The sequence below is a fragment of the Poecilia formosa genome, unplaced genomic scaffold, assembly GCF_000485575.1.
Source record: "Poecilia formosa unplaced genomic scaffold, Poecilia_formosa-5.1.2 Scaffold84, whole genome shotgun sequence".
NCBI lineage: Eukaryota > Metazoa > Chordata > Actinopteri > Cyprinodontiformes > Poeciliidae > Poecilia > Poecilia formosa.
This window is the reverse complement of record NW_006800023.1, coordinates 461,306-488,488: the sequence shown is the minus strand read 5'-3', so window position 1 is coordinate 488,488 and position 27,183 is coordinate 461,306. Positions and strand designations below refer to the sequence as shown.

At 36.9% G+C, this 27,183-nt stretch overlaps 1 protein-coding gene across 1 annotated transcript in view; it reads left to right on the top strand.

The window, feature by feature from the left end:
* Positions 1–27,183, top strand: part of map2 (microtubule-associated protein 2) — an 84,274-nt gene that overhangs the window by 25,815 nt on the left and 31,276 nt on the right. The window contains exons 2-4 of the mRNA XM_016673879.1: positions 468–520; positions 10,177–10,306; positions 21,396–21,661. Of these exons, the coding sequence (XP_016529365.1) occupies positions 21,451–21,661 (211 nt within the window). The 5' untranslated portion in view covers positions 468–520; positions 10,177–10,306; positions 21,396–21,450. The remainder of the gene's footprint in view (positions 1–467; positions 521–10,176; positions 10,307–21,395; positions 21,662–27,183) is intronic.

The following is a 27,183-nucleotide window of genomic DNA, read 5'->3' as shown; positions in this document are numbered from 1 at the left end:
TTCATAAGCAACTTCACTGTGTGTGAGAAAGGAGGGTAGCGTGAAAGTGAAGAGGCCTTTTTTGTGATTGTGGCTGCAGTCGATTGAATGCTGCACATGTGGCTTTAACAGACGCATACACCCACTCTCACTGATATGCTTCTCTTTCCTACTGTCACATCATCCCTTTCTTCTTTTGAGTCCTGTTCCCAGCCAGAACACGACTCCTTTTCACTCCTTGGTTGAATTCAAACCAGCGTTGGTCTTGCCCTCCCACATGAACCTCTGCTCGCCCTTTTTCTCTCACCTCTGCATCTACAACTACTTCTTTTTCATCAAATTGCCTGGTGTGTGTGTGTGTGTGTGTGTTTACTGAATTGTCACTGCACTTCCAAAGTACTTCCAGCCCAAGTCTAATCTCTCTTTCTCCTGTTTTTTCTCCCCCCCTCCCTGCTGTTTCCCGCCTTTATCCCTGTTCATTCTCTCAGGTCTCGGATGTTATCCTCTCCGCCGAGACACGGACATCACTTAAACTAGCCAGGTGAGCTTTAAAACCTCTGCCTCTCTCTTTTGGTCTACTGTTTCTTCTATTTCTTCTCACTACATATGCCCTTGGACGCTGCTGCAAAGATGCTGCGTCACTGTGTGTGCCCGTCTTCATATCGACTCAGTTGTTGTCTCAGTTCAGAACCAGCAGCAGAAGAAAACATACAACTCTCTCGAGTCGCACCTGTTTCCTTCCCTGTCTCAGTCTCCTTGACATGCCAGTGTCCGTTTGAATACCTGGAAGCGCAGGTTTTCAGGTATTCAAATCAAATTTGATATTTGTATATGCAGTGTGTGTTTTTATGTTGGGAACTAGAGGATTCTCTGTTTATGCAGTCACAATCGACCTTTACAGGCTTTCTTTACCAAAAACGGAGAAAAAAAAATCCCTTAAATGTCAATGTCAAAAAAGTGATTGCATAAATAATCACCCCCTTCGAGTCAGCATTTAGTAAATACACCTTGCAAAATACTCAAAATATTCTTATTGCTACAGATGTCGAAATTAAATGTCATTATCATTTAACACCGACATAAGCACTTGGATCACAAAGAAACATTTCCTAATACTACCATGGGTATGTCACAGGCTTTCATTCACGCAGGATTGAGATCTTGATGTTGTTTTTATTTGATGTCGGCATCAACCCGGGTTAAGTTGTGCCAAGAGAATCGCTGTAAGGAAACAAAAATCTATAGCCATGGTTCTCAAAGCTATTTTATGTGTACCTCAATGTTGCTCATGATCCCTTGAGTGCCGTCAACAAATTGCAAGTTCTAAACAAGGCTAATTTACCACTGTAAATTGTTATTTGAAGCTAAACTGCAGGGCTACTCAGAGTCTAACTATTGTGGTTTAAAAATATTCTGTTTTCAGCTTCAAATGAAAGTTTTTTTTTATTTTTCTTCTTGGGACAAAAATGGCAAACTGGGGCAAATCTCGAGGACAGCTGTGGAAGATGAAGTGAGCAACTGAGAGCAAGTGTCAGTCCATATGGGACTTGTTAGGAACAAAATTAGCAAAATTTTGATGAAATGCAATTAGAGTTTATTTAATGTTCATTCATCTGTTGCAGGAAGACAAAGAGCAGTAATGAATGTGCAAAACCCATAACAGACTAAACTGCTTACTGTTAACTAACATGCAGGGCTGCCAGACCTAAAGTTTTTTTTTGTTTTGTTTTTTTTTTCCATGGAGAAAACATAACAAAGTTATGTTGTTCTACTTGAAACTGTCACCATTATGGTGAAGTACTTTTCATATTAACAGCAAACCACAAAACATAATTTACTGAATGGAAACTCAACAACTACATGAATTGGTGGATGTTGAGCAGGTCTAATAAACACAATTCACCTTCATATGGTTTGGTTTACTGTAATGCTGCACTTTTAAATGTGAATCAACTTACCTGGACATGCAGTTGCCACACATTCAGCAGCACAGACTGGGAGGGAAAACATGCAGGACAACAAATAATTCAAGAAAAAAAAATAAAAATAGGCAACACCACCACTTGTATGCACTTTTGCAATTTCTTGTTTTATCTTCAAACTTAATTGTTGTTTTTGCATACTGGGTCCTACTCAATATGAGCAGCAGGCGAAACAGGGAGCTGTCCATCATGTTGCTCTGGACATGAGACGAGTTGAGCAGAATAACTTCCCGTCTCTGTTTGCATTCCCTACAATTAGCTAGGGTATCACTTGCAAGTGGAGCGGCGCTCACCTTCAGATGGACCAGAGTTTGCTTGTAGTTTATTGCTAGAGAACTGATTAGCTTAATTTTTAACCTGAAACACAGTCAAATGTCCAAATCTCACTTCCAGACATCTTTTTAACCTTACCTGCTGATTGTAGTTTGATGGGAAGCTGATTGAGATTTATGGTAAACCTACAACAAGAATGCTATAAAATTCATAGTTTTAACTCGAAGCAGCTTTCTTATCGTTGATTGTGTCTTTCCTTATGCTTAGTTTTTTTTTCAGTCTAAATATGACCATATGTGTTTTATTCCTCAAAAATCTCTGATTCTAAAACTAATATTGGTCCTTCAGATGCCTCCAGTGTAGCAACCATTTTTCTTCCACAATTCAAACACAATGAGAGAATTCGATGTGAAAACTTTCCCATGTCTCTTTTCCCTGCTGTCTTCATGGAGGAAAAACGTTTGTGGCATTTCCCAGCAGGTCTGTTTGACCTTTTCCTCTCTGTTTAATCCCTCCTTTTCTCCTCACCCTCCATCAAATAAGCTGGTTGCTGAACCTGAAAGCCAAATGGTCCCGAACTTGGTCTGCTGCACTCTTGATACGATATATCTTAATTATTATAAAGATAAAAAATAGCGGGGCAGTGAGGAAGGCAGGCAGGGAGGCTGATGGCATCTTATTGTTAAATTCAACAATCTGGCAGATTGTCAGAAAAAGCCTGGGGAGATTTATTGCTCAGTGTTAAGTCAGATAAAGATCAGGTGGGTCAGGTAGATGTCAGGGATCTGCCACATCTGAAAGTGCAATGATGGAGAGAGACGGACAGACAAATACAACAAAAACACCGGAGGGGGGAGGAGGAGGAGGAGATAAACGAAACAGAAGCTGTTGGATGAGATCATGGGTGAAATATGCAAACAATTTATCTTTCTGTCACCTCTGAGTAATGTGAGGCTGAATGAAGAAGAATGTGGTTTGTTTTTACAACAGCTTATATATTTTGGGTGTTACCATGACGATGATAGTTCTGGATAATCTTTTACTTTTAAACTATTACTTTTAAAACGACAATCACCTTTCCGTTTGATTATTGAAGAGGGTCTTGAAGATTATTCTACACCCGCTTTCTTTTTTAACCATTTACAATATGTTTTAGACGTAATTCAAATATAAAAAGATAAAATTAAGTATTTTCTTTCCCCAATGTTTTCCTACTTAATAAAGGTTAGATATCACAGAAAATCTATCACTTTTCTAGTCACAGTAAACTGATGATGTTTGGAAGATGTTTGCTTCTTACAGATTTCTTCTGTTTTTGTTTTTATGCCATGCTTAAATGTTTCAAGTCACGACACATAGTTGTTGGTTTCATTCAGGCAGGCAGAAAAGCTTTGAAAACCAAGTGAAACATAAATTCTTCCCATTTTATAATCACGAATTAGCTGTGATTAAAGATTGTTTCAATTTCACAAGCCAGACCCAGGCCTGATAATTACCTGAGTTAGAGCTGTAATACATCTTTTTAAATAGAAGTTCTATGATTTTTGACAGATCTTTAAAAAGCAACCATCATATAAAAAAATATATATAAAAAAAATAAATAAAAAAAAAAAACAGTAGAAAAGCAAAGTCACTGACATCTATTAGTTTGGAAAAGGTAAGGTAAGAAATTTCTAATACTTGTGGACTACAGTGAATCAAAAATGATTCAAATAATCCATATTTGAGAAAACAAACAGCAGTGATGAACCTTCCCAGGAGAGACCAAAATCAACCAAAAGGTGACAGCAGATTATCTTGGCTAAACCCAAGATATTCAGTACTAAAATGTGTTTAATCTAAAACATTAAAATGTTTCAAACAGCAAAAAAATAAAAAAAAATAAAAAAATAGAGGAAATATTTACAGGGTCCTACCCATTTTCACAGCACTGTAAATGTTATTCACTGGTGGTGTCTGAGGACACACAGAGAGAGAGAGAGGGAGAGAGAGACAGAGAGAGAGAGAGAAAGGGACGGGGAGGGAAAAAGGGATGTTTGTCAGCCACTGCAGCAGTGATGTAATGGCCCAGACTCCCCCCACTCCTCAGGCTAGACTCTTTTATTGTCTGTGTTTCCTTCCTGGTTTTCTCCAATCTCTCATCTGCATGCTTGGCACCTTACCTTTTTCCCCCCTTTTCTTTGTCATATATGTAAACATACTTGCAAAATATACTATATTGCCAAATGTAGCTGCTTGTTTGTCTTTACGCACATTAATTTGAGCAACATCCCATAATCAGCCAACCTTTCTCAACTATAATACCTGCAGCTCTTCAGGGAAGGTTTGCACAAGATTTATGAGAGTGTTTCCTATGATTTTTTTATTTTTATTTTTATAAAGGCATTGTTGTTTGAGATGAGCTTTTGTCTTTGACCTAGTAGGTCATACTGAAAAGCTGCTTTTTGAGCATTTCAAATATAAATACGTCTGTTCTGATAAAGGATGTTGGTTTTCGTTTGTGACATATACAGATAAATAAACATGTTAACATAATCCACTTTGCCCACATAGTAAGAGCAATTAATATTAATCAGTTTTATTTAACTAAACTAAACTTTATTTAACTACCTTGAAAAGGACAAATTCACTCAGTTTGCCTTTTGAAAGAACACTATTAGTAAACTTATTTCATATCCACAATTAATTTGAAGGTTTTTACTTTTGTCAAATACGATAAAATATATTTTAAGAATCTTTTGGTAGCTTTCACATCTTACTTCATTTTAACTTCTTTTTGGCATTTTCCGCATTCACGTTATTACAACTTTAATTTAACAATGCCATTCAAGTGTCCCACCAATGATCAAGCATGTTCAAACTGTAGTGCAATATGTGCACAATTTGAATTGTAACATGAAGCTAACTAATGGTTTTATATCAATTTGATTGGCTTATGGGGTTTATTGAGAAAATGGATGATGCATTTGAGGCCAAGAGGAAGCACACACTTCATACATCTTTAAAATAATAGAATTAGTAAATCTAATCGTCCAGTCCAGAATAGAATGGTGTAAAAAGTGGGGGTCACCACATACTGAACAAGGCTCTCCAATGAATGTTTGTATTGTATATAACAGGTAAACAATGGCAAACAGTATGATGACATGCTATCAGTGACATTGGAAACTTTCCTATGACTAACATGTCCGGATAGTTAGCAATGAACCTGATGTATGCTTTCTGCTTGTCGTCATACACAAAGTTTTGAACAGTTCTAATGTTGACCTTGGTTTGGCACTGGGTGAAATGTCGAAGCAGGTCACCCTGAGGGTAAAATCAATCGACCAAACAAACATCACAGCAATTCTTCCGGTGACTGGAGCAATGTGTGACTAAAAACGTAAATGTCAGCCCCAGTAGGAAAAGTCAAGGGGTGATCCAAACCAGGTTACTTAAAATTTGTGTTAAACTTCATAGTAATCCGTCCAATAGTATTCAAAACTTACAGATTTGAAGTGGCTAAGAGGAAATTGTGAAAATTTGATACCCCTGCAGAATGTTCAAAATGGTTATATCTCTCTGAATGCGACTGCAATCTAAAGATAGATAACTTTAAACTGCAGCATCATATAGGTGGAGGTGAAGGCCACAGCCCAAGAGCACATATTCATTAATAATTAATACACGATTCTCACATAAAATGTTCTATATAAGCTACTTTCATAGTACTGAATAATCTAAAACTTTATTTTCTCACAGTCATCAAGAGATTCAGCACAAACTATCTCTCTGTATGTAGGTTCATTCACAAAACATGAGGTGGCTGCATTTTCACAGCAAGCAGAGTTTGATCACTAGAAAGACATCGACACGCACACACGCACACGCACGCAGGCACACACACATGTGCCACCTTTTACAGACTACATTAAATGTGGGTGACTGCAAGATGTGCAGTCTCAGGAGACACAACAAAGCACTTTCTCTGTTCGTGTGCTTAATCAGGATGTGTGTATACTCGGGGTCACATCTCTGTGTGTTTGTGTGTTGCATAAGAGAAATACAACATTGCCACTCTGGCCATAAGTATGAAGAGAGTCCTAAATGGTAGATATAAAACCTTTATTGTGCCTAGTGAGTTGTAAAAATGCATTGTGGCTATAGATTGATATTAAATGTAATTAATCTCTTTGGTAACAAAATGCACAAATTATTTTATCTTTGTTTCAATAAGGACTCGCTCTTGTTGCATATTTGTAAAACAGTGCGATGGACGATTAAGGGCTTAAATTTTATTTCTGTGATTTATTTATTGTGATAACCATAACAGTGATGATAAAAAAAAATTACTATAACATTCAGGACCCCACAAACACAAATATTGCTTTAAGAATTAAACCATTTATTAAATAGCTGACTACTATTAAATAGCTGAAACCATTTATTAAATAGTTAACCAGTCAAGCCAGATTTTGGGTTTGGAAAGTAGAGCTTTAATGTTAAATGAACTATTATTTTTATTAAAGCAGTACCTTTCTCTAATAATGACGTATATTGTGATAATTGCCCACTCATTTCTAACTAGAAATAATTTTGGAGTTATCAATCAAGAATGGTTAGTTTGAAAGTTAAAGCCCCAATATTAGGACCAAATAAAAATATCTGCTTTCTGGATGAGTAAAATATGCTTAGTGTGGAGGTTTTTCTAAGAAAGAGCGTTTTATATGTCGGTTATAAAAAACATCTTTGGTGGAGTCTTACTATTGAAAACTGAGGAGTTCAGGAAACATTTACAAAAGACATGAGATTGCAGAAAAAAAACAATATTTTCCACACATCCAGATATAATCGATAGTGGTGACAGTGGTCAGGCGGTGGGTTTCGTGTTCGATTTCCACTCTGTCCACCTCTGTCGTGTCTTTGGGCAAGACGCTTCATCTGTGCTGCTGGTGGTGGTCAGTGGGCCTGATGGCATAGCAGCCTCGCCTCCATCAGTGTCCCCAAGGGCAGCTGTGGCTACGATCCAGTAGCTTGATGATCGCCACCCTCAGCATGCATGCTGAGGGTGGAAATGAATAGAGGATTGACTGACTGAGGATGAGAGTTCACAGGCGCTGCTTTAAATCGCTAGAACATGTGATTTAAAGCCGTTTCTGGCTAGTATTTGTTGACAGATTGTTTCTGATTGGTTTTTATGTTCACAGTGAGGCCACTGCCATCTTGGAAATGTTATAAAAGTAACTAAAAATGCAGTTATGAGGTGATAGATGAAGTGTCATAAGTTGTCTACGGTATGTTGTCTCCTGGGGTAGTGCATGCTGTGTGGGCAGCAAGCCACAGGAAATAAAGGCCTGTCCAAGGCCTCTGTCTAATGTGTGACTCACAAGTGACCCTCAGCTGATCTAGAGCTGAAAAAAAAATCTGTCTTCTCCTGTGATTATTTGCATCTCTGAGTTGTAGGCTGGCACTGGTTTGCTTTCAGTCAATTCAAGACTCCTATTATGTGTGAAGAGTGCTCATATATGGAAAAAATAGCGAAGGAAGTCCTTGCTAACTGTGAAAAACCTGTCATTGTTACACTTGTCATACTGAAACTGTCAGACTTCATTAGCTAAGGAATAATATCAATAGAATTCACTCAAATTAGCAATTTGTATGTCTTTGTATTGTCATGCAGCCTTGGAGAAAAGCATCGACTGCATACATTAATTTACAAATGTTGGGGAGGTCACAGGTCAGACCACCTCTCTTACTAGGCCAGAAATGTTTACTGATCAAAAAAGTTACTTTGAAATATGACTGTGCAGAAAAACTACTCAGTGGAATTTTTTATGAATAAAAAGTTTAACTCAAGTTGGAAAAAACATTGCATCAAATTTGATCTGCAGTCTTACTTTCTTTCATAATGCCCAGTTTTCTATTTTGTCCTCTTGGTTTTTAGTCTTCAAAAATTCTGCAATGTTTTTTTTTTTTTTTTTTTTTATGAAGCAGAAATATTTTTTTTCTGACATGCTCCTTCACTTTTACCTCATCACAGTCTTACTGCTAAAAAGCCACATTAATTTCAAAACTTGCATTTATGTTCAAAACTGAACTTTACAGCACTTTAAATATTCCTATATCTCAGTAAAATTAGTGGCCATTAAAACAAAAAGCGTTAGTTTAGTTCAGACTTGAGTGTAAAGCTTCTTTTGCACATTTATAAATTAACTCTATTACCATCCACTGCATCCAACTGTATCTTCCTTTCATTTATCCTTCAGAACACCCATTTATCCAGAGTGATATGAGAACATTAAGAGTCATTTTCTAATGTATGGAAGACAAGGCTGTTGGCATTGCTGACTCCCTCAGCAATGCTCATCAGAATGTAAAGTCTACGCTAATACAGATCTATCATGCAGTACATTTTATAATGTCACTGATGTACTGATGTCTGTGAATATGAGAGTAGAGAAAATGTCCATATCAGTCTATTAGATGTATGCTGTTTCTTTTTTAAAGGACATATTTGCAAATCAAAGTGCAGAAGTTTGAGTCCAATTTTAAGTAGCTAAGAAGCAATACTTTGAGTAAGACATTACAGTCACATACAATTATGCTGTTACTGAAATAACTCAGAATACTCCGAACAATAACTTAGTCTGCTAACTGAGTTCGTCAAAGGATTTCATGATTCCAGGGTTGTATCTCTGTTGTCTTGGTTACAGTATACACAGTACCGTCCATATTTATTGGCACACCCACTCAGAACATGGAGAAAGCTTTTTTCTTTTTTTTTTTCAGCTTTTGGAGAAACAAAATCAAATACAAAAACTCCTGAAGTTCTTGAACTGTGATTTTTGGAGCACGATTGTCCTCACTGTTGGCATGGTGACAAATTAACTTCCTTGTCCAGCCTGGTTTGCCAGAGGTTCTTTTGCATTTAAAAACACAGATCTTAGCTTACTGAACTCCAATCATCTAAATCAGGTGCGTTAAAGTAGGACACATCGGCTCTCTGCATTATCCATGGTGTTGTGCATCACTGCTGCTGTCCGCCTTCTCTGCTGCTTTTCAGTGCCTACACCACCCCAAAATCCACCCATACGCTCTGAGGTCAGATACAGTCTCTTGATTCTCTTGATGTCCAAGGGTTAGGATACTTATTGTGTTGTGACCGTGTTTCCCAGTCCTGGTTCTCAAGGTACACTGCCCTGCATGTTTTAGACAATAAGTTAAATAGGGGGTTTCCAAATTAGTGAGGAATCTTTGTTCTGTGGAGTTTGTGGGAAATCACTTTATTGCTGTGACTATTTGTACATCTGTCTTAGGTAAAGGTCATGCTTGTTTGTCTTTTCCATTTCAAAGACTCTGAGGTCAGATACAGTCTCTTGATTCTCTTGATGTCCAAGGGTTAGGATACTTATTGTGTTGTGACCGTGTTTCCCAGTCCTGGTTCTCAAGGTACACTGCCCTGCATGTTTTAGACAATAAGTTAAATGGGGGGTTTCCAAATTAGTGAGGAATCTTTGTTCTGTGGAGTTTGTGGGAAATCACTTTATTGCTGTGACTATTTGTACTTCTGTCTTCGGTAAAGGTCATGCTCGTTTGTCTTTTCCATTTCAAAGAGAGGAAAACGTTGTGCCATTTTTATCTGAAAGCTAAAGGAACATAACTTTAAATAACTTTTTTAAACACTGTAACTAGTTTAAAAAAGTAAAGTATAAATAAAAGAAGTGGGTACATCCCATAATGATTTTATCAAAACACAAACACTGACTGAATTCACTTAAAATTTAAAGGTAGAATTTTTCTAAACACATTTGGCTGGATTATTTTTTACACATCCCAGTGTAGTGTAGCCTAGATGACATGCACTTAATGAGAAAATGTTTTGAGACTTGAAACTTGAAACTTGAGTGGCATGATCTTAAAATTAGAAAAAAAAAAGTTTTGTTTTTTTTGTCATTACTAACAGGTTCAACTTGGAGTATTTATCACGTGGCTTTTTCGAGAACCTCAATTTCCACGTTGTGACATTTTGGGGCAACAGAGATTCCTTGGATTCATCTTGACTCATCCTCCAAAGTCCCTGACCACAATAAGAGGTAAGAACTCAACCTCACATGTAACTCTCTTTACAGCCACAATCAGTAAGTTAGCATTTTCACCAAAAATCAAGTCAGTTTATCGATCACTCTCAGTACAGTATCGTGACAGAAATGGCACTTTCACATCTCATCATCATGCCGGCAGCAATGTGGAATTTGTGCAACACAGTTAAAAAGTCAACACCAGCTGAAACCATTTTACTGCATCAAACTAATTCTGCTCAGACTCACATTTATCTGTCCTGAAGCTCTGAGATGTGATGAATATCTGTCAGAGTGGGGGGAAAAAAGTAACATTTAAAGTGAGAGAAAGAGAAACAGAGACAGAAAGAATGGCTGCTACCTCCACAGATGAAATGGCTGTGTGGGTGGATGTACATGTGAGTGCAGGCTGCTGGGAGCTATGAGTGGGAAGCCGGTACTGAGTGGGAAGAGGAGAGCTGCTTTAGTGAGACAATCAACACCAAGACCCACTGAAAGGCAGTCACGCTCTCATGGCTTATATGTTTTGCGAACCTGCAGGATGACAGCAGGTATTCAGGTTGGATCGGATTCTTGAAGATTGGCAGCTGAATGAGGATCTGTAGATGTGGGTTTCTTTCTGTTATTCACAAAACACCAAATGATGACTCAGATTATTGCAAAGTTTTATTAACGAACAAAACGGCATGGTTTACATTTGATACAACATTTTGTGGTCAAGTCAAATGGTAAAACAAATAGTTAAGACAGTCAGATGGACTTTTTTGTGACAAAAGTAAAAAAAACATCAAGATTTTTCAACTGGCAACATAGACATAGTTGCATGATGAAGAAAGATCACCCTACCCTGGTAATATGTGTAATTTTCTTAAACTCTGTACGTTTGGTCACATTTCAAACACAAGCTTTTCTGTTCTTAATCATTACTTTTTGTGGTATATAAAGCAAGTCAAGTAGGATGAAAATGACTAATTAATTTTGTTTTATGAATGAAAATATGAAATGATGGCCAGCATTTGTCTTCAGTCTCCATTCGTCAATACTTTGTAGAACCACCTTTTGCTGCAGTTACAGCTGCAGGTATTTTGGGACATGTCTTTAGCAGCTTTGCACATTTGCGCACTGACATTTTTGCCAATTTTTAAATGCCAAAAAAAAGTCTAAGCTTTGTCTGTAAGGAAAGTCTTGACACAGATCCCGAAGTCCTTTATAGCCCCAAAAGGTTTTCTCTCAGAAATGATCCATTTATTTTTTCAGGAAATTTCTCTAGTTTTCACCATTGGGTGCGCTTAGATAGATGTTCAGTTAGTTTACCAACACATATAGTGTTTTGCTTGTAAACCAAAAAGACCCCCAAAATTTGCTCTCTTTTGACCAGAGCTCAATATTGACTTATGACTTCCTAACATACATTTCTTTGCCATTGACACAAACCTTAGAAACTGGTGATTTTGCAAGGCAATGCACATTTTATTACTGCCAAAGAATTTTAAATAGTTTTGGTACTTGTTAAGTGAATGTTTAAATTATGTTGAGAAGATTTAAAAAGCCAGGTATAATTAAGAAAATACTATTTGTCCTATATTTAGTCTAATAAGATATGAAATAATTAATTAAGGAAGTAAAACCAAATGTTGCCATCATGTGATGAAAATTGCAATAGAAGATAAATATGAATGAGAAACAATGCTTAGTGTGTGTGAGCATCCGTGTTTGTGTGTTAATTTCATTCTGGACAAATTTAGTTTAATCTTAGGTGGGAAATTTGTTTTAAGAATCTATTCCATCTGGGAAAATATGGTCCAAGTCCCTCTAAAGTCTGTCCTTGTTTACTCTTCCTCATCCTTCCTGTATGTTTATATTTTGGCAACAATGAGCTTAGGTATTAAAATCCTTTTTAGATTTTTCTTTTTTGGATTATGTTAAGAGTACTTGAGAATTCATGCATGCAGGGAGAGAACATGCATCTCTAGGCTGGAAAACCCTGTAGACTGGGATTTGACCTTTTTGCTGCAAGGCAGTGGTTGCTAACGCAGCATGACAGTGCCAACCAGTAATAAATTAATTTGGTAAACTTTAAACAAAAAGGATATCAATAGATTAGGCATATTACTGGATTATATAGATTGCTCAGAGGTGCACTTTGTTACTGCTTTAAAAGTTTTACCACTTTATGTCAAAATTCATTTAGTGATAAGCTATTTTTTTTCATTTATAAAATATCCTAGGATTTTAAAAAATATTCAAATCATGACTGTTATGATTTGTCATAACAGTCATGATCATGATTATTCACCCATGAGGTGAATATTAAATAATTGTAGTTTATATGAATCTTTAAAAAAAAGCACTAACCTTTTTGAAACTCAGATTTTAGCTGTCAGTACATTATTCCATCAACACAAAACCTCACTTACAAACATTGAATATTATCTGATTGTAAAACTTATGCTGAAATCTTTTAGCAAAACCGCTAATATGGCACATCACCCTAAACAAACCTCATGCTAAAACAAGATACAGGTGGCGCTGTACTTCAGGCTCTTTATCTTTAGCAGGTGCAGGGAGGCTGGTCACAGCTGATAGAAAGATGCATGGAGCTAAACAAAGGCCTATAATGGAAGAACATTTTGTGAAACTGTAAACGCCTGGAAGAGTTTCACCTTCCAGCTGAGCAATATCCATAAACACAACCAGAGCCACAGTAAAATTTAGATCGGGGTGCCAAGGGCCACTATCCTTTTTACTTCACATTTACTTTGTTAGTCTACTACAGGGGTGCCCAATTCCACTCCTATAGCTATTATCCTGCAACTGTTAGATATATTCCTCTTCCGATACATCTGGATAAAATGACTGAATTTCCTCATTAGCATGCCATTCAGCTCTGCAGAGGCCTGGCAGTGAGCCATTCATTTAATCCAGGTGTGTTGGAGAGTTGCAGGACAGAAGGACTGGACTAGGATGCTATGATGGGCTATTGCATGGAATCATATAGGTTTCTGGTTGTCAAAGTGTGAAAATGAAGGAATAAAAGCATTTTTCCAAGGCATTATCACTTAATATATTCATGCTAGTTCCTTATAGACACTAAGTGCTCATATACAGTAACAAACCTGAAGCATTCCTTTATAAAAAATCACGTTTGACGAGGGCATGAGCACATTCGCAGTTACACTCCGAGGTACAATAACTTGTATCCCTTGCCTCTCTGACTCCTGCAGCGATAGGGCCCTCAGAAGAGAGCCCTGCAATGCAGCATCTGTGTGATGTGCATGCGCGTGGACACGCTGACACACACGCACACACACGCAAACACACGCGCACACACATTCAGCGAGATGGCGGCATGTAAAGTGCTCTGCTCGTAGGAGGGAGATGAGGCAACGGAGAGCGCGGTTATGAGAGTGCTGAAGCCTGATGAAAGGTGGAGGAGTGAGTAGGCGGAACAAAGGTGGTAGGAGGAGGAGGCAGGTGAGGATGAGGAAGAAATAACAGGTGGGAAGAAGCTCTCTAAGTGCTCGGGAAGAGAAGGAAGCAAATAAGATTGATGGACGTGAAAAATTGATTTCTTTATCAGCTCAGTCGTTACATTGTCTGGAAAATCGTCTAGCAAGGAATTCTAGCGAGGATAACAATTCATCAACTTCATCTCTTGATGACAGACACTCTTCCTGTGTCTGTGCTGCACAGACACGGGAGAAAATGGTTTCAAAATCCCTGGAAATGAACCGGCAGAAAATTCAGCTTGCATAATAACCCTAAGGGGACCCTTTGACAGCTGCATAATGTCACCATTAGAATTAGCTTTACTAATTGCTATAATTATATTGAAGAGATGTTATAAAAGGACAAACAGCATGTGATTCGTCTACTGATAGTTTGTTGATCAAAGATAATTTATGTAATTTTTTTGTAAAAACGGCAACAGAATACAAACTACATCTGTAACAATAGCCTTTTTTGTTTGTTTTCTGAATAATTTTACAGCTTTAGTTATTAAGTTAAATTGATATTACAGTTGAACTTCAAGCTTGAAAAGTCAACAGTGTTTTAAGCTTTTAATGTTTTACAGTGATCACAAAGGTAGACTTCTTTCTCTAGCACTTCAAAAAAAACATGATTTTTACTTTACTGAGTTCTTCTGAGAGGTGACAAATGCAAACCAAAATCAAATATACACTGCTCAAAAAAATAAAGGGAACACTCAAATAACACATCCTAGATCTGAATGAATGAAATATTCTCATTGAATACTTTGTTCTGTATAAAGTTGAATGTGCTGACAACAAAATCACACAAAAATCATCAATGGAAATCAAATTTATTAACCAATGGAGGCCTGGATTTGGAGCCACACACAAAATTAAAGTGAAATGTTCCCTTTATTTTTTTGAGCAGTTTATATATATATTTCAGATTCTCCCTCCAAATGGTCTGCTCACTTCTATTTTGAGGCAGTGGGCATGATGAAAAACATGAGTGCATGTTTTGTCTAGACTGCACTTTTAATGGTGTGTCTGCAATGTATCTTCTTTTGACAGCAGTTCTGTTTTTGCATGGATTGTGCTTCAGTGGATAAAACGTGTTCACAGCTCTCCCTTGTACTGCAGCCCAGGGACTTGATAATACTGGGGCAGCCAATGAGATAATGTCTTTATGGGAATGTGAGGCAATGAAATTGCATCATATTTCTATGAAATGCATCCCAGTCAATTAGAATACCATATAAAAACTAATTTATTTCAGGAATTTAATAAAAACAAAACTAAAATGGATGTATTTTACAGATTGATTACTCATGGTTATACATTTCAAGTGTTTATTACTATTCATTTTGGTGCCCAAAAACAAAAATGCAGCGTCTCATTAGAAATGTAATATTACATAATGTTTTTACATGTTGGCCAATGGAAAAATGTGTTCCTATCCTGGACAGTACATGTATTTCATATTTGGATTTAACGAGATTCACCTGTATATTATATACAGTGCCTCCAGAAAGTATTCATACCTCTTTCTTGCTATGATGTCTATTCTAACATCCATTAGCATAGTCCTCCTTAAAACAACCAACCATTTAAAGATAATGGATTCATAACTATCCATGCCCAGAACTTGCAATAAATCTTAATGTATTTATTGGACATTTTCACCAGTGTTTATTCAGAAGTCATTCAAAATGGCTTCTCGCTTAAACCCATATAGTCACAGCAATGTCTGTTACCTATAAAACTGCAGGAACAATTCAAAAGAATCCTGGATGAGGCTCTGAGTTTATTTTGCTACCATAGTAAAATAATGAGAGATAAAAGAGAAATCTAAAGTCACTGCTAGAGAACTTCAGTGAGTTCAACACCTGTCTCTTGTCTAATACTACAAACCCTGAAAGACAATTTTGTTGAGAGACTATATTGAAATAAATGCCTCAGCTGGTGTTCACTTCATAAGTCTGAATAAGTATTCTAAAGCAAAAAAAGTAGTGCCCAAATCTGCTCATTGGTTCATAAATCATCTCCATTCTTCCCAAGTACAGAGAGACCACCTATCTGCATCAACCAGCCCATCTGGCCAGGTGCCATTGGCTTTATGCCAATTACAACCAACATGGTGTCGACTGGGAAATCTACCACATTAGCATCTTACATAGCCTCGGTCATACAGGAGACTGCATGTTCTGAATCTTGACTTTGTTATACTTTTTTTTTCATGGTTTGTATGATCAGTTCTGCACATGTGCCTCCTTTAAACTCATGTTTCGTGTCTTTTTTATATTACATGTGAATTAAAAATGCAAAGATGAAGGTCTTTCAGTAATTCAAACCAACAAATGAAACTCAAACTGATGTATTTCAAGTATTAATTTTTTTGTTGATATTGACGATTACAGTTTCCAATTAGTAAAAACCTAGAACATTTTGTATTGGTCCAACAGGGGAGCTTCCCTGCTCCCATGTTGGTTCACAGAGGAGTATGCCACCTGTGGACCAACAGGTGGCATACTTCCCTAGATCACCACGGACTCTGGAAAACTCACACTGGAAGTCAAACATTGGTGAAGAGGATTCTGTGCCTCTTCACCAATTTCTCCAGACAATGTAATCTTGATTCCAAATTGTATCAACTGAAAAGAGGAATTCGATAAACAGTCCAGTCATTTTTTTCTTTGTTTAGGCTAAGGCTTCTAACACTGTCAGATTATTTCAGGAATGGCTTAACAGAGCAAGCAACAGTCTAAAATTTGCACTTTGTGAATCTCAACTAAACTTACAAATGGGATTTTATGCTGCTCCTTTTGTATTTTTTATTAGACCTTTTCCTTCCACTCAACTTTTCCGATATGGCTAGATAGAGCATTCTGTGAAGACACAACCTCAATGAAATTGACCTTTCAGGGTTTATCTTCCTCATGAGATTTTTTTTTTAGATGTTTTTTTTTAATTGGTTTTCTGTTACATTCTCAATTTTGGAGAAACTGAATTTTTATTAGCAGTGAACTATATATAATCTTTAAAATGAACAGAAATCAGTCTTTGGTCAATGAGTCCATGCAATATAAGTTTCCCTTTTTGATTATTTATATGCTCTTTTTAAATTATAGAGATGCATCTGTTCTGAGAAAAAAAATAAAATAAAAAATAAAAAAAACTTCTGTTTTTTTAGCATGAATAAAATGCTGGTGTAATGCAGCCTAGTTTTTGCTTTAAGATGATAAGAAAACACATGGTTTTTGTTATGACCAGAAGCAAAGTCTGTTTTGTATCAGACTTTGCTTCATTATGATTCTCTTACTTTATTACAAAATATAAACCATATTGTATACAAAATATCTTGTGCAGAGCTCTGCTGATTTTCAGAAAACCAGATCACTGTGCTTTCTCTCCTCCCCCACTCACACTCTGATCCTGGCCACCATTAACAGTGATCTTAGTGCATCTGGAAATTAGCCAGAGCTCAAAGTGACCTTCATCACCAGACAGACGGCACACATTCAGAGCACCAGAACAGCGTCCTAAAGTCTGTATGTTATACCCTTCCAAATCTACCACGTGCTTTTCAAATGTGGATTTACCATGGATGCAATGGCAAACAGATAAGACATGGCATACAAGGAACTATGGAGATGACACATGTACTCAATGACAGGAAAAAAATACACTTTTATGAAGCTCGTCAGCATGTGCAGAGTTTTACAAATCAACTGAGGTTTCATTGTTATCGATGTTCTATACCGGCTTGAGTCATCCTGCTCCCCGTGGTGCTACCCTCCTGGAGTGGTAGGAATTTTGGGTATCAATAATTCAAAGCTGTTTAACAGTAATATGATGGTAACATTTTCTCACAGAGATTGCATAAACAGATTGCATGTTACTGAAGAGATGATTGACTTGCACAATCAAAGAAAAAGGATACAAAATGGAAGTTCCCACGGTACAGCCCTGGAAACAACCGTTGGGATTTGGGTCCTTTTGGATGGACCTCAAACTAAACATGGAGCCTCGCACTTGAAGAGTCCTCAGCATTCTTTCTCAGTTTAATCTTCCCAACATTATTTTGCTAACCTCTGCCATTGCTGTCTCCATGGAGGTAGAGATATAAACCCTCTCAATTACCCGTTTAATCTCATTGACAAACAATAAATTGAATTGAAATTAATTGAATCAAGCCTTTCAAAAAATATAATAAGCAGTAAAATCGGATTATTTCACAGCATTTATTTCCGGAGACACAAATTAAAGCAACCACAACTGCCCAGGATTGTGATTGCTAACATGGTTAGTCCTCTCAGGAAACTCGTCTAGCAGGGTTTAATTATGAATGATTTTTGAATTATTACAAACTTCCAAAGAGTTAGAGGTATGTTTAATTCTGTTTCCAAGTTAACAACTGTGAACTTGTCATGAATTATTCCTTCACATAGTTGTAGCAATCCTGATTGTAGCTCTGCTTTTTCTTTCCTCCCCTTTTAAAATCTGTTCCACCTACACATTTTTACATGGCTCAGAGTGGCAGAAAGTGAATATTTGCTCTAAAAATCAGATGCATTTCTGCATTGGTTTGATTTAACTTTTTTTTTTTTTTAATTCATTCTGGAATCTACTGAATACGGTAAAAGAGGGAGAAGATATGCGTTTCCAGATTGCAGCAGCATTTCTGCAGTAGGATGAGCCGCTCACCGGCAGGGGATGTAATCTACAAAAACGACCCAGTAAAGTGAAAATGTAAAATGAAACATCCTGAGTAAATGAAACATCCTGAGTACATGGAAATGCTCCAGGAAGTTGCATTATACGAAAAATAAACATTCAGAAACTTACAGTCAAAATATGCCTGTAGTGGCCTGAGATCTTTGCCAATGAGGACAGAGCAGAAACACTGCAAGAAGCCTGTGTCTGCTGATAACCAATACACTTGAATTTTCACACTGTGGAACAATAACATATTTCTATTCTATTATAGACCACGTTTACAGCAGGTCGTGACAGCAATGTGCGCTCTAAGTATTAAAGATGCTTGGAATCCGGAGTTGAAGAATAATAAAAGTTATCTTCTCTTTCTCTTTTCTGAAGAATGGCTAAGTGGAATAGGTCTTTGTGTTGTTACTTATTACCCCCTGAAAACAAGAACAAATGGAATACTAAACTAAACTTTTTTTTTCATATTGTGATCAAAATAAAAATGTCAAGAATAATTGTGGGGAAAAAAAATAAAAACTTCAGTTACATTTATTTCTTAGTTGTAAAGTCATTGAAATAAATGTCTTGCAACTAAAGCTTGGGATTTTATTTTTTTATCTTTGCACTTTGTGAGGACATTATGCTCGCAGTGTACAATATCAACTTGGCGCTTAAGACTTTCCACAAAATATTTCAGCATAATCACTATTATAGAGACACATTCTGGACAAAACATTGTTACTTTGTTAAATTAGTTCAGGCCTGTAAAACGAATGGCTTTCCTACTTTCCTTACTTGTACATTCCCTTATTAGCAAAAATACTCTAAGCTTCTTCAGTTTATTTTATTTCTTCCAAAAGAGTTTTCTGCTCTTGTCGACTAATTCCTTTTTAGAAAGTTCCAGTGTATTATGTTTACAACTATACAATTTATATAGAAATTAACAATATTTTATTTTTATTTACACTGTAAATTATTACAAAAATGTGTGCAAACCTTTATTTTTCACTCTTTTCATAGATACCAGCAACATTCTCTTCTTTACCGCTTGCAGTTGCATTCTGCTAGGTAATCTATGTGAGTAGACGTAAAGCAGGAGTATGGTTTGTACTGTGAATTCAGTGAGTAGTGCTCACTGTAGCATCGCCTTGCATTCAGGCTGCAGTTATTGACTCCTGTTTTCTCCATTAGGCTTCCCTTCACTCTCAGGATCTCTGTGGACTGCAGAGCTAAATGACAAATTACCTCAACACAAACGCTTACACACAGCTCAGGTACTAGCAGCCACTTATCTTCCTGTAAAACCCACCACTGCGCCCTTTGTTTGTCTTATTTCAGCCCTTTTACTGTTAGACTGCGGTAACTTGAATGTGCTTCTTGTGTCGCCTGAGACTGGAACTGCCTCATTAAAAACTAGGACAACAGTGGAAAAAATATGCAAATAAGAAAAAAAAAAAGAATCATCTGTTTTTTTAACTTTTATCATTCTCACATGTGATAAAGACAACAGGTTGAGAACCTCAGCTTTATTAATTGCGTGCTACATGGCATTTCTCTAAATCATTCCTCTATCTTGTCTTTGGTTACTCAGACTCATCAGTGTTTTCTGCATTCAGCTTCTCTCCCTGGTCATTGATCAGTTTTGATCAGCAATGACAGGGTTTCTGTGTACATGTAAGGTATAAAGCGGTGGTGCCCAAAGTGGGTCCTCGAGGGCCGGCATCCTGCATGTTTTAGTTCTCTCCCTGGTTTAACACACCTCGATCAAATGATGGCTCATCAGAAGGCTTAAGAAGAACATTGACATGCTGAAAAGGTTGTCACTGCCACCAGGGAGAGAACTAAAACATGCAGGATGCCGGCCCTCGAGGACTGACTTTGGGCACTCTTGGTATAAAGTTTGAGCTACTGCAAGCTAAAGTTATTTTACATGATCAGCGTTTCTATGAATTTGATTTTATCCAAGTCTGATTAAGTAAGTAAAAAAATAAGGGCAAAAAAAAAAAATGTCTGAATTTTTTTGTCTTATTTTGATATTTTATTATTTAAAAGAAAAAAAAAATCTTTAAAAAAAGTGTTTTTACATTAATTCTATTTTGAGAGTTTCTTTTCCACATTTTGTTTACAGTTCTGTGTTTTGGGACTTTGTCTTGCTGTGATTTAATGGATTGTATTCAGTCCATATATATTTTAAGTTTGTTCAGATGGTAAATGGAAACAGCTGTTTACCACCTGACAGAATAGGAAACCAGCTACAGCAACGTGTTTTATGATGTAAAATAAAACAAAGAAAGTAAAAAAAAACATTAACATTTGAATAGGTTAATATATTGTACTAAAATGTCCATTATCTGATGAAGAACTGATAATAAATTTGTAGAATATCGAGTCTGGAAAAACGTGCGATTTTAAAATGAAAATTTAGTAGAAACTGCATTTTTCATCAAGTATTTGCCACTTTTATGTCTTAGCTGCTTTTTTCACTTCTTTAACGCTGACTACCTGGAACCCTCTATGCTCGACTGATCAAAGTCTCGCTTACATCAGCCCTTCTTGAATCCCTAAAACTCGGTGTCTCCTCTTTTCAGTTTTACCAGTTGTTTATTCCACCTGACCCACTAACTGCATGAGTCATTACACAGCGCACATGGAAATCAATATTATTTTTTTTTTTACAGAGGTTGTCATCTGCCAGCCAAGAGCCAAACCCAAAGACTCACCACCTACAAACAAATTCACAAGCACACATCAGTACATGGATAAGTGTTGACAGTGAAGCGGTGGTGGTGCTGGGGCCGGGATTATGACTGACAAAAAGAGATTTGTGAATGTGACTGATGCAGTGTCTCCTGTTCATTCTCCTTTATGTAACATCACTAATATTGCAGTTCTTACCTCACTCCCGAATCTCCTCGTCTCTCTCCCAGAAATTGAGATTCCCAACCCTTTGCCCGGTCTTGCCAGCTGCTATATAGCAACAGCATGGCAGACAGTCGACAGCCGGAAGACAGCGCCGCTCAGTGGGACCCATCAGGAGGGCAAGAACCTGGCGGCACCCATGGAGCAAACAGCTACTCTTCGTCAGCCTACCGGACCTGCCAGCCTGGAGGGGCCCACATGACCACCGCTCCTTACACTGCGAGGGAGAATGGATTTAATGGCGAATTAGCTGGAGCTCCCGCTATCACTGCAGGTAAAATGCCCTCAGATTTCCTATTTTTACATTTATCTCTCGAACTTCACTTTGGAAATATTTTTAAACTGCTAAAGAGTATGAGGTCAAATATAACCCTTGAGCATTAGGCCAGCAGTGTTCATCAATCCCGTGCTTGAAAAAGTACCTGGTTACAGCACAAAACAATCGGGTCAGAAACACTGTTTTGATTCACGACAATTCGCTTCAAGCTTCAAGAATTATTACCGGGTAGATTAACATTTGTTAAGATGCCAGTTTGGTTTTAGTTTTTATGCCATTTATTTTGACACATTGATTTGGTGCAATAATACTTTAAGAATCCTTTTATGATGTCATGTTTTGGCCAAGTGGCTGCTCTGCACAATATAAATATGTGGATTCATATTGGCTATCTAGGTATGTCTTTTGACTTTGTATGCATTTCATTCTTGCTGAAGTTTTATATGTGTGTTTAAATAAGGGAGCACTATCATTAATTTTTGATTTTGACTTAAACTAATTTTCCCTTTGGGATTGATGAAGTAGTTTTAAGTTGAATTGAACGTGCGCTCACTCTTTACAAAGCTGTGTGCTGTGCTCCATACAGTATGCAACCTTTTCAATGTGTTTGAACTGATGCTTTGGATTGTATCTGCAGTGAGTGGGTTTGCTGCACTCACTAGGATACATACTGTTATTAACAACGCCATAATTAACACATAAAGTATTTCTCTGTTCTGGCCCAAACCCTGTCTTCACTCACACCCAGAAGACCAGACTGGCAACCAGCGGTGCCAGCGGTGCCAGTAGTGTAACTATGGCAACAGTTCCCCTACCATTTTCTCAAAACTTTTGTTCTTTTTAACTCCAGCTTGCCACAGACAAAGGAATTTAGTATGTGCTGACAAAGAGCTAATTTTACATCTCTTGTCTCCATTATTGGGGTTTTTGCAGATACCAGCTCTTAATAATGATTATAGTGTTTCAGAGAGTAACCGTTACTAATGTGTCTTTATTCAAAATGCAATTGCTTCATAAAGGCCAGAATTGCCTACTGCACAGCTAAAAGAAACTCCAACCTGCAGAGTTCACTTGGGATTCTTGGTTGATTCTCTGAATAATACTTTCAAGCTCTACCTGTTAATTTATGTAGATGCCAGTATCTTTGCAGATTTGGATTATTTTGTAAAATATACTCGAGTTTATGGCCATACCATGAGAAAATGTTACAGCCACAACACCGTCTTTGCAAGGTGTTGCAAATGACTGGTGACTGCTTACAAATAATTTCAGATTCAAAACAAAGTCATCTTTCTCATTAAATTATCTGTAATAATAGTTTTAAGCTGTTTATCAGCATTATATGAGTAACATTTACACACCACTTCAGCAGTGGCATGTGAAGCTGTTTGTCTGCTTTGCATCTCGTCGCATTTCATTAGCATCTCCTCAGAGCAGGGCAAAGTGAAGGCTAAGTGGGGCAGGGTGGGTGACAGAAGGGCTGATGTTGGTTCTCACTAGGCCCTCTCTCCCCCTGAAAAGCTCCTCAGTCGCCGTGAGAACCAGTGAAGCACAAAATTGTCCTCTTGACTTTCCTTTGAAAGAAAGTTGAAAAAGTCAGTCAGCCAGAAAAAAGAAGGAGGAAGAAACCAAGTTGGTTAATGAGAAAGAAGGACAGCTAGAGAGAGTTTGGGGTGCATGAATTTGGGAGTATGAAGAATTTACTTTGACTGACTTTTATGTTATTTAGCTGATGTAAGCACAATCTTAATGTTTCTCAAAAAAAAAATCCATTGATATCTTAACTTGCAAAATAAATGATCTGTTTGTTCATTTTGGACTAAGTAATCAGAGACAATCTCAATCTTTTAGAAGGTAACAATAAAATCAGGAAGGAAATGTAATCCAGAATGTTTTTTGCAGTAACAATGTATTATAATTTGTAGAGATTTGAAGGGAAACTGATCAACTTCACCTTGAATGGTCCTGGCCATTAAACGCTGAAGTCTGTTAAATAATTTGAAGGTTCTTGGATGTGTTCACATTTCATGATTAGGTAAGCTTAACATGTGAAACAGTTAAGGCTCACTAATTTCTTTAGATATAAATTTATCCATAGTGGTATATAGCGTGATAAGACTTTTAGACAGGGAGTCGGACTGTAATCATGACTAGAAGGAGAAATAATTTTTTTTCCTCAAATTAATTGGGTGTCACCACTCATGTAATTAGTATGCATGAAGGCAGTTCAGAGTTTGGTAATGGTATGAAAGAATGGAAACACTTTCTTTCATTGGTTATTTTTTCAGTCATTGCAATAAATTGTGTCATGGATGGTACACAGCTGTCTGCTTCCACCAAACCTACCTCGACCTCCCTGGACAGGTCGCCAGTCTGTCGCAGGGCAACACAGAGACAAACACTTACAAGAGATAAAATTCCTATTTTTTCACCAGTTATATATAAAAAGGTTGTATCAAAGTAGTCCATCTCATAGGCACAAAGCACAATTTACCAATTGATTTCAATTGGTATTGGTAATTCAATCTGTTATGATTAAGATTCTCCATCATTTCAATCACACAACAAAATATTTTTTTATCTCTTTAAAATATTTTTACTTTCCTCTCATTTCTCACACCACACACATGTAGCCAGTGTAGGTCGTTTGTTAGAGAGTGATTGAGGACATTTATGTTGATGGACATCTAACACTGGTGATGTGCCTTGTCCATAGCAGGTCAATGTCATCACTGAAGTGGTTTTGAAAGTATTAGCACTTGAAACAAAATTCATGTTTCAATGTTTTGCCTGATTATGCAAATTACAAACAAAATACCTGCATTTCAATAACTCAAAACTAAATTAGTACTAAGTATTTATATATATTTTTTAAAAAGCTATCAACACATACAAAATAACAACTGATTTAAAATGTTATATATGTTCTAGCAGTGGTAGCCGGATACTCGTAAGCATTGTACATCCTGTGACATGTGTCTTGCCTCTGACATACAGATGGGCCTGAGACGGTGACTCTGGTCTGTTGCTATAGCAACCTGTAGGCTTATACATGTTGGCTGCCTGCTGCTATCAAACCTGAGATCACTCATGTTCTCTCTGTGCCCTTGCAGACCTTGAATGTGGATTTGAGCGTGTGTTTTGTGTGGTGATTGCTGACTCAGAGCTTCCAAAGAGCTTTAAGCTGTCCAGTTCCCTGGAAGTAAATGTAAATACGTTGTGTTTATACACTGCTGGCTTTGTTCACTGACACAATGTGATCCGTGAGTCAAAAAAGCTGATTTTGAGAGTGCTTTCAAAAAATATCACCTGGCCAAACCCAGTGATACACAATCGGCTGTTTTGACATAACTTCTGGAACTGCTGAGGCAGGAAATTAGGGCTTGCTTTTCTGGACAACTGCATGAATTTGCATCTCTTATCTCCATTGACCGCTTATGTTTTCAAGCTTTCAATTATTATCAATCCACTGGAGCTAAATCAACATAAACAACCTTCGCATTTTTATACAAGTGATGGCTTCTGGCTGTACTTTGAGACTACTTATATCATTTTTCAGAGAATGGAAAGTGAAAGGCAGTGGTCATAGTGTGCTAGTCTTCAGTTTGTTGTAGAGTGTAGAGCATTACTGTATTTTTCAGTCACACTTTTTTAACAGTTTGCCTGGTCCTGCAACTTATAGTCAGGCGCGACTTTTGTTTTAGGCCTATGGGTTGACAAATCCGGAGAATTTGTTAAAAAGCAGATAACTCACAATGTGTCACTGGGCCAAATCAACATGGATAAGGTTCCCCTCACTTTTTACATTTTCTAAGTAAATGTGTCTTATAGTCCAGTGCTTTTTCTGTTTCTGTGTGTTTTAACAGTTGCACTGATTCACCCCCACCACACCTCCTTTTTTTTATATAACATTTTAATCTTTAACTGATAAACCTATACATCATTTGGTGTGCAATAATATGGTTTAGTTTGAAGAAGAATATTCTTCAAACAGAAGCAAACTACTGATCATAAACCGTAAATTCAAGTTTATGAAAATAGAAAAAGAAACAAATATCAAAGAAAGATAAACAATTCACACAAATCTGCTTTTTCAGCAGTTTTTTTTTTTTTTTTTTTTTTTACCCAGTGTAAAATCAGAGTGGGCTTGACTTAAGAACAATTCGTCTATTATTAGAAGAAAGGATTTTTCCCTGGAAACACTGAAAATGTATTTTTTGTTGCTATTGATAATGAGAAGCTGGCTGCTGCTTTGAGTTGGTGAGTGGGCAACGTTATGTGCTCCCGGAAGAAGTGTGTGCGTGTGTAATAGTGGGAGTGTGTATGGTTGCCAGATTGTTTGGTGTGTGGGTGATGCTGAATAGAAAAAGATTCTGAAACAGCAGCAGTTTAAAGCTATCACATCAAACATTCAGTCCTATAACTATTCCAAATCAAGACTATGTGCATGATTTTTTTTTTTGTAAAACATGCACAAAGACGTTTATAAACATAAATCCAAAGGTGGTTCGACTTTGTTGTAAGCTGCCTCAGTTTATTTCACACTTTCCTAAAGAATGAGTTATGAAATGTTGCGTATATCATTGCCCTTCTTTCTGGAACTACATTAGTCAAAAACAACTCTGAAGTTCAAATTGCTTATATAATGAAAAAGTCTAGCTACTCAACTGTGTCAACAAAAGCATAAACAGAAGAAACACATACAGGCACCATTATGTCAGAATTTCTGTGAAGAAGTGCTGTGATGTCCATGTTGGCTTGTCAATGCACATCTTCATTTTTATAACCTTCAGAGGCACTCGTCAGACAGACAGCTCATTTTAACAAATATACATTTGGTTGAATATGGGCTGAGATCAAACTTTATTGTTAGAATTTCTTTTGAAGAATGTATTTCCTCTATAGATTATGTTTTTACTTCCAGTTGCTTAATACATGCATATTTTCTGTGCCCCAGCATCTGCTGTTTACTCTGAGTACTGTGGTGAGTTTTGTGTGCCTAAAGTAAAGCCATCAAATTAAGCATATAAAAGAAACCCAAAAGATTATGTTTCACTGACCTACCAGTAGTTTTAATATTTAATATTTTTCCCGATCAGAGCAAATGCTTATTGGTCTTTTATTAAAGATGTAAAATAACACTTTTTTTTTGTTTGTTTGATTTCATCTTTTGTTCCATGCTGGAAAACAAAACAATAATATTTCTTATAATTAAGATAAACAAAATCAAAAATAATTTGTTTTGGGACATTACAAATCTGATCTTGATTCCCTTTCTTTGAAGATGATGGTTTTACATTATGACACCAAGAGGACCTTTCATACTAAAATGAGTTTATTTTAGCCTTTTTTTTACATTTCCCCTCTCTAAGATTTAATGTTGTTAAATTAAATAACACCCTTACCATCTATGAAAGGATACTTCTAAGTCACCCAGCTAGAAACTGCCAAATACAATATTACGGTTTTAATATCTCAGTTTCATTTATCATTTCTACCCATTCATTCCATTATATATA